Raw genomic sequence first — 12,946 nt, forward strand, 5'->3', positions numbered from 1 at the left:
TACCAAATACTAGTGTAGAGGAGTTAAAAGAGCATAATGTATTTTTGGTTATTGGGCTCCCCCTATAGTTGCAAAGTGCATTTCATCTTTGTAAATACAAATCCTGTTTTGAGCTTCACATGCATTTGTTGATGTGCATAACCCTTTCGCAAGTGAGTTCTGGTCTGCCCAGAGTGAGTTGGAATTACATTTTGCTGCCTGTAACTTCTTTACCATTTAAGGTAAAACAGAAAACTCAGTAAGAAGATGTGAATAACTGATTGTTGGTGCAGCTGTATCATAAATCTGCACACTCTGAATTTGATGGCCAAAATGTTATACTGAGGCGACGTGACAGGGTGGTTAAACTTCCAAAACAGAACGTTTTCACAAATATTACTTGTTAGGCAGCGTTACTCAGTTCTCACAAGAGGTCTCGTTCATGCTCCGCCAAAGTTACAAAGACTGCATCTGAAACTGAAAGGGATCAAGGTCTCTGTAACCGAACCATGAAGGCAACCATATATCCGTGGCATTGTATTGATCGTTTTCATTAGCTATTAGCATTTTTGCCCAATAAAATAGAAGGCTAGATTACTAATCTTGGATTCAGACATGACTGGATGCCTTCCTAGACAGCATTTTCTAGGAACATTTCAGAAGCAGCCTTCCAGCCCCGAGTGGCAATGACAGAGATGCCATTCTCCCTATTACAGTCAGTGGATCATCAACATGATTTTAAAGCTAAATTGCAAACTGCAAGCATCATGTCTCAGTTTTTTGTCTGCTAAGCAATAATAAATGTTGGCTTATAGAGCACATTGGTTTGCAATTAAATTGCTGTCTGGAACAATCTTTGTAAGTGCTGTTTGAAATCCACTTTTGCAAGGCTCTGTATATATAGACATGCTCTGTGAAACATAACCTAAAATAGCCTAAACACTGATAAATATGTCCCATTAGTCCATGGATTAGTCATATATCTTGGGTTATTTTCTAGCCGGAGGCAGTCACTTATGAAGTGTGTGCAGGTATTGCATTACAAATTTTCACCGCTTACCTGAAAAACCACACTGACTTCAGCAGCTTCGCTGATGCGGAGCCAATTAACTCCACTTCAGCCCCGGCTCCAGCAATAAAGCAGTGACCTAAACTCCTCTCTCAAGTCCACCTCTTTGCATGGTTAAACACTTTCAATACAACTGTACTTAACTTCCACTTGTTCCGTTTCCAGTATTGTCTTTGCTAAATGACTCTTTTTAGCTAAAAAAGATACTGAAAGATACTGATAAAAGTGCTGTTCAAAAGGCATCGTGATACACTATATGTCCAAATGTTTGGGGACACCACTTTTATTGAATGCATTCGGCTACTGAAATGTGCACTCACTGCTATCAGAGATGTACATACACAGCTTGTATAGAGTTATTGCCAAAAAGGATAGGACGCTGGAGCAGATAGACATGAACCTATGGGCACCATGCCTAGGCAGGCATTGGCCACAAGGGTATAAAGCCCCCCAGCATTGAGCTGTGGAGCAGTGGAACTGTATTTCTGTAATGATGGTGTTTCATCCAATACTTTTGGGATGAGTTGGGGAGTTGGGAATGAGGTGGGGTGGTGATCATCCAACATCCTGACCTCAGTAATGCTCTTGTTGCTGAGCAATGCTCTAAAAACTTTTGAAAACCTTCCATGGACAATGGAAAGTTACTCCAACAAATGCAGGATAGCAGGAAGCAGTTTCTTTTTTAATACCCTTAATTTTGGAAGGAACCATGGATGAACAGGTCTCCCAATATATTTATTTATATAGTGTATGTAAAGCTATATACCTTGGCAAGTAAGTTCAGATTTGAAGGACAAGTGTGAGTGTGTTAGATTAACCTTGTCTAAAGCTCTCTTTTAGGAAAGCCAGTATTTAAAGTTCTCATCCAACTAGTGTATGTATTCAGTCCTACATTAAAGTAAATCAGATGAGAAACTGGTGGAGTTGAACACATCCATACAGTGGCTGGAGTTCACTGGGACGTCTGCAGCCAAACCTGTGTTCATGTATATTTGTTTTAAACAACATATTAATGATTTTACATCTGACTACTAGATTTATGTTCACTTGTATTTGTTAAATGATTTTATTATATAATCACAGATTTTATTTTTCGTCTTTACAGATGAACACAGACACAGACGTTTACATAATAACATTAGTACAATGCATTTGTGAGATTAGCAGCAGAACTGAGTATGTGGGTTGTGCCCATGAAAAAGTTGCCAAATCTTCTCTGCCATTGCCTAACAAGTAGTCAGTAGTGTCTGTGTGGTCAGTAGTAGTGGTCAGTAAGTGTCTGCTCCAAGAATCAGCATATCATGCCATGTTTGACGTCTGATTTGGATATGGTCTGTGCGATAGGGCAATTATAAGATGGTGTTCCACAAAACCAAGTTAGCAGCATTATTTGGAGTGAGACCTAGTACCATCTTCAAATTGAAGGCCAAGTTCCATATAACGGGATATGAACACTAGGCGTGCTGTTCGTGACAGAGTAACCAACACAACCACATTGGCTGACTTGCAACAAATGCTGGTTGAAGAAGCCATCCCACAGCAGTGTGTGACCAGGCTGGTAACCAGCATGATGAGGAGGTGCCAGGCTGTTGTGGCTGTGTATGGTTCTTCCACACACTACTGGGGCTTTGTTAAATAAATAAATTGTTAAATTGTCAATATGTCTTGTTTCTCTAAACTTCAATTATTCAAATGAGTCAATGGCAGAATAAGCTGTTAGGCACTGGCAGAGAGGATTTGGGAATTTTTTCATGGGCACACCCACATACTTAGCTCTGCTGCTTATCCCACAAATGCATGTTCCTTACAAATTAACAGGCTTTCCATCAGTATAATATTTATTGCATTGTTACAACAAAGAAATTTCCTACCAAACACAAATTTCCTTACTTTTTGTGCTAAGTTTATATGCTCCCAGGACAAAAGCATTGTCACCTTGCATGTTAAGGTGTTTAAGGCTACCAGCAGTGGAAAGATATCCAGTCTACAGGAAGTCCTTTAATACATAATTTTGGTCTAAAGACAAAACTGACATTCAGGGAACGTTGTTGCTTCGCTTCCAGGCAATAATTGCTTCTAGACGTCCTTCACGACCAATTTCTGAAAGAACACTCTGCAAGGAACTGCATACCATGACCATATGGAGCAGAGTGGCATGCCTTAGCTCACTTCTGCTCAAGAATAATGAGAATTTTCTGATGACTGTATGCTTCAATGCACCTTCAAATTCATTTACCTTCTTTACAATATGGCCTTTGGCACGCCCCAAATGCAATCATTCCTTTTTGCCAATCATTAACATCTGCTTTACTTATTTTTCACTCATACAATCCATACAATCCATTTCCATACAATCTATGAATCCTGTCACACACCCTGCAGGTATTCATAGCCCAATCATCCTCATACAACGCCATCTGCAGGAACCTAAAGTTACTACATCTTAAACAAACAAGGTGAGTTATATAGGTTACAAATAGTCACAAAAAGAGTGTATCTCGGAATTAAAACTTAACTTGCAGTTGAAGTCAGTGTAAAAAAATATATGACAAGGAATTGGTCAAATTCTAATTCTGTCAATAAGTGAAAAGCAGCAAAAAAGAAGATGAAGGTTTTTGTACATCAGCGCAGATATTCACATAACATCCACCGAACACGTTTCTGCACTCATTGTCCATTTTATCAGCACCACTTCCCAAATAGGAGAACTTTTTATTTACCCTCCTTTCACCCTTTTCTTCAATGGTCAGGACCAACCAGGTATTATTTGGGTGGTGGGTCATTCTCAGCAAAGCAGTTACACTGACATGGTGGAGGCGTGTTAGGAGTGCACATACCTAACTAGTTGGTCCACCTTGTAGAACAGGGTTACCATTGAAGAACAGGGTGAAAGGAGGGTATTATTAAAATATGGATTACAGTCTGTAATTATAGAACTACAAAGTGCTCCTATATTTTAGGTGGAGCTGATTTAATGGTCAGTAAATGTAGAAACAAGGTTGTGGTGTTAATGTTATGGCTGATACACAGTGTATTACATTTGTATTTAAGTGTATTTGAGAGTAAAACAAAGTGAAGCAGAATTATGTGCACAGAATGAATGCATTTGTACTTGTATTTAATGTACTTAAGTACTTAATATGCTTAATTACATTATCAGTTATTTAATGATGTAATTACATTTGAGCATTTACATAATGCAAATGTAATTTAAATGTAAATTATAAAAAGGTATCATTTAAATTGACAACATAATGACAATAATTACTTTCATTTCATTAGTGTAGCTACATGACTGTACTTACACTAGGCTTCTAGGGTGAAGTTTTCAGCATGCCCTTTTTTACAATAAGAAAGCGAGGTGCTAAAAATGTGCTACCTACAGTTGGTTTGGACTGTAAATGGATCTAGTCATATGCTGTTTTTCCTGCTGGTAGTGCAGCAGCTCAATTTTATAGCACTTTACCATCTGTAATGGCTCCAGCTGCCTTACACTTAGCTCTTTGTTCCAGGCTCATGCTGTGCTGTAATATACAGTTTAATAGTAGGGTTAATTACAATGCAACCTGCGTTTTCATTCAGAAATGCTAAGTGAATGTTATGTGTCACATGTATAGTAAAACCCTCCAGCGTGGGTGTGTTCAAATAGCTCCAGCTATTCAGTCAGATAAAATAGGCTTTAAACACCGCAGGCTTTTTGTGTGAATGTGACATAAATAGCTACGAGGAGAAATGTGAACAAGTGAGGAGAGCTGTAAACACAACCACTGCCTGTCAAAAGTTTGCAGTCATTTAATGTGAGTTCTGGAGCATATTCCTGTTCATGTGTTTGCATGAAGCAAAGGAAATATCTATTAACTTAATCTGTTAAATTCTGTTTATTATACATTGTATATATGCAACAACAGCACAGTGAAATCCCTGGAATCACGTAGAAGAGTAAATTGAATGGCAGAAATACACTCACCAAGTTTATTAAACTCACCACTTATTAAAAACACTAATGTTTGTTAATGGGCAAGGCCTCATTTTGCTTCAACTTTTACTTACGTTGGTTGGTGTTGGACAGATGACTTGCTTTGTGACATGTTGCATTATCCTGCTGCAAGTAGCCATTAGAAGATGGCTGAATTGTGGCCGTAAAGGGACGCACATGGTCAGCAGCAATGCTCATATAGGCTATGGCATTCAAGCGATGATGTATTGGTATTAGCAGACCAAAAGTATGCCAAGAAAACACTCCTCACACCATTACACCACGTTCACCAGCCTGCACTGTTAACAGAAGCAGGTTGGGTCCATGGATTTATACTGTTGGCACAGAATATTGACCCTACCATCTGTGTGCCTCAGCAGAATTCAAGTTATCAGACCAGGCTACATTAGTCCCGTTTTTCCCACTGCAGCCATAGTTTTCTGTTCTTGGCTGAAACAAAGTGTAGAAACAAAGTGGATAACCACAGGGTTTGACGTGTCATGCATTCTGGGATGCTTTTCTGCTCACCGGCGGCGCTCAGAGTGGTTATCTGAGGTACTGTAGCCTTGCTGTCAGTTCCAACCATTCTTGCCATTCTCTGTTAACCTCTCTCATCAACAAGGCGTTTTTCTCTGCAGAACTGAGTTTTTCATTATTCCGCTATTCTGAGTATAACTGACTCAGCAGTTCTACAAATACTCAAATCAGCCCCTCTGGCACCGTCAAGCATGGCACATTCAAAATAACTGAGATCTCATTCATCATTCTGATGGTTGATGTGAACATTATCTGAAGCTGCTGGCCCATATCAACATTATTTTATGCATTACACTGCTGCCAAACAATTGGGTGAGTAGATAACGGCATGAATCAGTAGGTGTTCAGGTGTTACAATAAATGCTAGTGAGTGTATTTACCTCAAGTAAAAAAAAATCTTTAGGCTTTTGCAAATGCAATTAAGTAAAAGTTTTATATATAAAACATAGCTTTAGGTTGTTGTACATTGTGGGTAATGTACTATGCAACGGCCTAACCGTTAGTCTATTAAAAATGCCTGAATCAGCTCTAATGCCAATCCAGGCGATCCCTAATATTTTTGGAGAGTGTTAAAATTAATGAACAGTGCCTCTCCTTGTCAGGCGGTGGAAGCAGATTGCACTCAGTGTTGGCAGCTATCGAGCCGACAGCTCTCGCAGCGTTCAGATATCTGATACAGCATTTCTCTGCTAAATATACAGTTAAAATTCACAATTACACAATAACCACAAACTCTACACATTAGTTAGTAGACTACATCCTGAAATTGCTCTGGTATTTAAGGCAAACAGCGTTCTTTGACTCAATAACTCAGTAATAATAATGGAACAATGGAACAATATTTTATGTAGATCCATTTTGAAAGCTTTTATATAAAACTCTCCTCAAAGTATCCAGTGGTTCTGTGAGTTGTCATTGTTTTGTATTGCTCGAATTGCCTTTACTAAAGAACCCTTGGAAAAAAGCCTTTTGAAAAGTGTAGCCAATGAAAGCTAGCCACTGTATTAAGCCATCTTTTAGCGTATGCATTCGGGTTCTTTTATTGAAAACTGCATTTAGTTCTCTTGCACCAGATAATTGAGCTGTATTTATGTATTCAAAGCAAGCATTTGTCGCAAAAGCTGAATGGAGGGAGAAAATCAAATGCAGAGTTTTTAAACAGCTAGAAACTCGTACATGGAAAAAATGTAGTTACGTCTTATAGGGGGAGTTTAGTCAGTGTTTAGAATAGAGTCAGTGCATACTGGTGCCCAGACTTTAAACAGGCCAGTATTTTAGACCTCTTGTAATCCAGTTTCTATACCTTTTTAAGAACATAATTGGGTTATTGTTACAAACATTTATCTGTATTATTGTTTTTCCTAAAATAAACTTTTGTAAAGTGACAAAGGAAACATGCTCATCCGTGTCCCAAACCCTTTGACAGGCACTGTATCTGGATGGATTTTGCTCAAAAGGGAGTGGTAATTTAACTATCAGGTGTTTTTGATGAGGCCCTTTCTCTCTTTCCTTTGTTCCTTACTCTCTCTCCCTCTCTCTGTCTGCTTCTGAAGTGTTCCCATATGTTTGAGAATTGGGTGGGCCGAGAGCTTGATTTGTTCTGTACCAAAACAAACAGCACGTTTAGATGAAGCCTGGATGAAAAGCCAAATACTTCGGCAGTGCTCTAGACGAAACAGGAAATAAGAACGTTTTTCTGTAACACACTGATATCAGGTTTCGTTCAATTCACGGTAGAAATTTGAAAAAGCTGGTGCTCTAGATCTGCGCTGGATGGTCTACAGCACAGTGTACTGTAACACCCCCCCCCCCATATCAAGCATCTGGATCTCCTTAAAAAACATATTCACATGGTACAAATTATGTGTAATAGATCCATAAAATTAAAGATTCACGCAGTCTAACTACAAGGAAACAATTTGTTAATTGACTGCATGCAACTCCTTACCATTTAAACTTAATTATATCCCACCCTCTAACCTACGAAAAGAACATTACAGGGGTGCTGAACCACAAGCTCGGATTAAAGGCTGCATATCACGGGACATGTGCATATCTACCCTAGGTCAAATATTTAGACTCTTAAAAGCATGAAAAAAGCCTGCTTAATTTTAGTACATAATAAGGGGTAGGAAAACAGTATGTGAAAATAAATTCTAACATACATTGGTAAAATAAATCCTTTAAATCCATTGTAAAAAGATCCTTTAAAGCAATCAAACTTCCATGTTAGATTTGTGCATTATGGTAAATAATGCATTGGTTGTTATTTGGTCAAAATACATCATAACAGCTGATGTTTATTAACAAAGCAAAATTAAGATTTTTAAGCTTTCCACTAACTTGCAGTTCCAGCAAGTGGTTTCAACAAAGCAATAACATTGGTGTCTGATAATATAAAGGATGGAATGTGACTAGCATATAAGCTAACTCAGCTAATAACACATAGATTTGTGTCAGTGTTGATATACATAAAACTAGATGTTGTTGCTGCAAAACTTTGAAGTGATTTAGGCTAAAATTCACAAAAACCAACACTTTCCAACTACTCCAGTGTGTTGTGTGGATTTTTATGTAACGTAAGCAACCTTGAGTAGCTTACAGCCAAGATCTGAAAACCTAAATTAAGAAGTAAACTTGTAAAGAGCAGATTGTTGTTCTGTTAATTTACTGGATAATGCTCAGTGAATTCAAAACAAGGTGAATTACCTACTATCAATGACCCCGTTTACACTTGGTCACTTCATGCATCTTAAGTATCAGGATTCTATTTGGGCCAGGCCACATAAAAATACAAGTATAACACACCCAAGACTCATTAAAACCAAGCCATGTTTTAGCAGTGTAAACAACAGCATCTCTCCAAGATGCACTGGCACCCAAAACCGCTCCCAGTACAACTAAAACACCTGTACTAATTGCCACGCAACGAGCTTGACTAACCGGAGACGCATTTGACTACCCAGTGTAAACGCGTGTGGCTAAAATCTTATCAGGATACAGTCCAGATACTTATCATATGAAGCAATCAAGTATTAAGATGGGCAAAAAAAAAATTTTACACTGTGATTCCACCATGCATTTACCCTGTTTAATGTATAATGTGTTATGAAGTGGTAAACATGGAATTTGTGTATGTGTTTGTATGTATGTGTTCCTTCATCCATGTTTATGGACCATAGATGTGGATGAGTGCAGGAAGGCCACACACACTTGCTCCAGGGAGGAGGTGTGTGTAAACACAGAGGGTTCTCACAAGTGTGTCCCTCTAAATGAAAGATGCGGCGTGGGCTTTATTCACAACCACAATAGAGTGTGTGTGGGTAAGAAGGTTTTAAGGTCTTAGCCACCATCACTACACTGTGTCCTAATAAGGGTAGTCTCTGGTTTGCCAGGTATAGTATGCTCCACACACATGTTTATTTATATATATTTTATAGTAGCATGCAAAAGCTTGGGCACCAGCAAAGGTTTGAACACCCTGCAGGGTCAGTCCTCAGCATCACCTCCTTTGGCAAGTATCACAGCTTGTAAATGCTTTTTTTTTTTTTAGCTAGCTATAAATCTTTCTGTTCTTATTTGGGAGATCTTCACATATTCTTACTCTCAAAGGGCTTCTGCTTCTGTGAGCTCCTTGGGCCTGTGGCAAAATCTTCAGCCTGCACCTCTTCAGGCAGTCCATTGTGGATTGTGAGGTGTGTAGCCATCCTCTTATCTCACTTTTTACAGATGGTGTGATGTTTCCTTAAGGAATTTGCTAGTATTTAATATAATCCATGTCCTCTCTAGCAGTAAAATGTTTCCTATGCCACTGGCTGCAACACAAGCCCAAAGCATGATTGATCCACCCCCATGCTTAACATTTAGAGATGCTGATGCTGAATTCTGTGGTTAGGACGCAGGAAACGGTGTTCTGTGCGCCACCACTCCAGCGTCTGAGATATCGTTCTGAAAGCCTTTTGCAGTCAGATGGGGGTCAGATGACTTTAATTTATAATAATCCTATGCTATTTCTATTCTTCTTGTAGTCTTTCCTGCTTTTTGGTATTGATTTTCTTTAGTTATAATGTATATGTGTGTATAGTGTATATATATATATATATATATATATATATATGTGTGTGTGTGTGTGTGTGTGTGTGTGTGTGTGTGTGTGTGTGTATATGTGTGTTTGGGGGGTGCTCAAACTTTTGCATGGTGCTGAAAATAAATACTGTATATTATACTATAGTACACATATAGTACATTGTCCTCCAAAGACAATCATTTTGTCCTGGAAGTGTACAAAAACACACACACATACACACATCGAGACCCATTGGTATTCTCCCTTTCCCCAAGCTCTCATGCATGCGGTCGCATTATGAGGATCAAATTCGCATAGAATTCTCATCAAAAGCTCTGAGGCCTGTGCGGATTTGTTTTGCATTACTCCCATCATAACAGGAACACGAGCCATCAGGGCTTAAAGCATACACACAAATGTCACAGGCTATTAAAAATTCCATGCCTGAGGTAGGATTGGTTCTTAAACCAAACTGCATATCGATCTGGAGAGATCCTCCGCAGAGAAGCATGTGTGTAAGCTTCTGTGTGATTTTTTTCCCCACCCTTGGCAATTGTTAATTTTCAGTTTTCATAGACAGGATAATGTGATTTGACAAGAGCAATTGCAAAGTTAACCCTTAGAATTCACAGTAATGAAAGCAGCATTACTGTGCAGCAGCGGTTTATCAATTTATTTGATTCTTTTCAGTCATTTGTGTTTGTGAATAGACAAGATATTATTTGTGAATAGGCGTTTTATTATTTGAATTTCATAAACATTAGCTTTTTGCCATTTTTTCAGTTGCAGTTTATTATGTATTGAACTGTAATAGGTTTAGGCAATCAGTTGTCTACTAATGCAAAATTTAAATGCCAGTAATGTGTAACTCTAGAGCAAATCCACTGACAGACTTTGGCTCTAATAACCTGGAAAAACATGCTCTGAATATTCTGCAAATACATACAGTTTACAGGCTAGTAAACTGACTGGCAAACTGGAGGTAGCTACCCAATTAATTGGTCAAACTCGCGTATTCACCACACTACTAGCACTGTGTTTTCATTTCGGGCTGTGTTGTGTTTGAGGGAGAAAATAATGCTCATAATGCTGTAATTCTTACCACTTGCTCTTCAGTCACACACTCTCAGGAGTGCTCGCCTAGCCACGCCAACACATTATTCATAACACGCATGGCCTCCAATGCATTTCAGAGTGGCGCGTTTTGAAAGGACAGTGTCCTGCTGAAGCTAAATGGCATGAGAGAGGTTTTATGTAGTTGGTATGGTGACCAGGGGGACACACTGCACTTTGAAAGGGGCTACTTGGTGCTACTCTTGACAGGGAGTGTGAATTAATGTTTTTAACAGAAAACCTAATTACAGAAAGTCTTGGGCAGCTTACACATTTAAGTTTCTTTGATGAGCTACCATGTCTTTAATTGCTGTATAAAATATGTGATATCTAGGTTTTATCATGAGCATGTGAGCTCATTCAGAACACAGTTTTGATCCTTAAGCATTTTTTTTGTTCCACCTGAGTAACAATAAAATATGAGTAATATGTTACTTGATAGAGTAGAATAGAAGTACTTTATTGATACAAAAAGAAATTTGCAGTTTATGAAAAGAATTTGTGATTTCATTGTATATTTCTATTAATGTGTTTTCTTGTTCAAAATGAGTATGACTTTCTGACACAACAAAATGAAAATCAATTTTGGGGTTTGATAGATCATGTTCATTGCATATCAAATAAGCAGGTTTCTGAATCTGGCCCAGTGTATGCTGCTCTGTGAGTGGCTGGAGCTAAGGTAGGAGTTCAGTCTGAATGTGTCAAATGTGTCATTTCAAGTCCATCTGGCAGATCTATTCAGCAGTCTGACTGCCTGCAGGAAGACACTGATCACCAGTTTGGAGGACTTGGCCTGGATGAGTCTTAGCCACAGACCATTTGAAATGACTAATGTGCTGTAAATGTGCATAATTTGGCAAAAATGTGTACATGCTACATTTTCCTATTGGATTAAATGACAACTTGCTATAAAAGAAAACATTTTAATTGATTGTGACACTGCAGAATAAAGTTTTCTACTAGCTGTTGAATGGGGGGAAAGGTATGGGTGACATAGCAACTATAGGACAGCTCATGCTCAAGGGCCCTGGCAAGCCCTCTATCGGCATAGATTTAAATTAGGTTGGGCTTTACACTGTTTTTTGAGTTTCACTCAGCACACGTCCTATGAAAATGTCAGGGAGTTAACATAACACAAGCCAATTAAAACGCAGATACAGGTTTTGATATGGATTTATGCAAATGTGCAGCAGTCAGGTTATTGAATGCCAGTCAGGTTATTGAATGTGTCGCAGTAAGCATTTTTTTTGCCAGGTGTCTCGGCCATAGTCAGGCTACACACACTGAAATCGGAGATGAAAACATTTGAAAGCACATCAAGCAGGTCTTTTAATCCAGTCTGAAAATATGCTTTCTCAAACATTCAGCAAGAGGTAATTACTGATAGTTCTTTGCAATGTGTGTCAGCTAGTTTACTAGTATTACATATACACTATATGTCCAAATATTTTGTGGACGCCCCTTCTAATAAATGCATTCAGCTACTTTAAGGTGCACCCATGCTGACACAGTTGTGCAAATGCACACACGCAGCTTGTGTAGTCTCAGTAGAGAAGTACTGCCTATAAACTAGAACACTCTGGAGCAGATAAACATGAACCTTTTGGCATCATGCCTAATGTCAGGCATGGACTAGAGGGCTGTACCCTAGCATTGAGCTGTAGAGCAGTGGAACTGTGTGTTCTGGAAAGATGGTGCTCCATCCAGTACTTCTGGGATGAGTTGGGGAGTTGGGGATGCAGTAGGGTGGTGATCATCCAACATGCTGCCTCATTAACCCATTTTGTACTAAATCATTAATCAGATCCTAACAGCAATGCTCCAATCCTTTCCTGGAAAATAGAGACAGTTACTCCAACTAGAGCAGGATATTTTTTAATACCCTTGATTTCAGAAGAAACAGTGAACAGTGAGCAGATGTCCCAATACTTTTGTCTATATAGTGCATTTGTAATTGGAAGTCTACCCAAAACATTACTTAGCTCTCTAAGGTATAAATATTGGTCTACTCTATCCGTTATGTTAAATCTGTTGCAGGTCACAGTTTAACAGTTCAATGCACAATTCAGATTTACAGTGTTTACATCTCTATCTGGGTGGAGCGCTGCTGGATCTGGATTCTGAGTCCAGCTTATTACATCCCCAAGAATGTCCATTTTGGAAAAGCACTCCCAATCTTAGCTCTTGCTTTAGGACGTTTCTTGAC

At 38.8% G+C, this 12,946-nt stretch overlaps 1 protein-coding gene across 2 annotated transcripts in view; it reads left to right on the forward strand.

Moving 5' to 3' along the window:
- Window positions 1–12,946, forward strand: part of fbln2 (fibulin 2) — a 106,139-nt gene that overhangs the window by 62,901 nt on the left and 30,292 nt on the right. The window contains exon 9 of one of the 2 annotated variants that reach the window (XM_072665405.1): window positions 8,744–8,884. The exons of the other annotated variant lie outside the window; for it this stretch is intronic. Within the exon in view, the coding sequence (XP_072521506.1) occupies window positions 8,744–8,884 (141 nt within the window). The remainder of the gene's footprint in view (window positions 1–8,743; window positions 8,885–12,946) is intronic. 2 annotated transcript variants of the gene reach the window in all.

Source organism: Salminus brasiliensis, chromosome 21, assembly GCF_030463535.1.
Source record: "Salminus brasiliensis chromosome 21, fSalBra1.hap2, whole genome shotgun sequence".
NCBI lineage: Eukaryota > Metazoa > Chordata > Actinopteri > Characiformes > Bryconidae > Salminus > Salminus brasiliensis.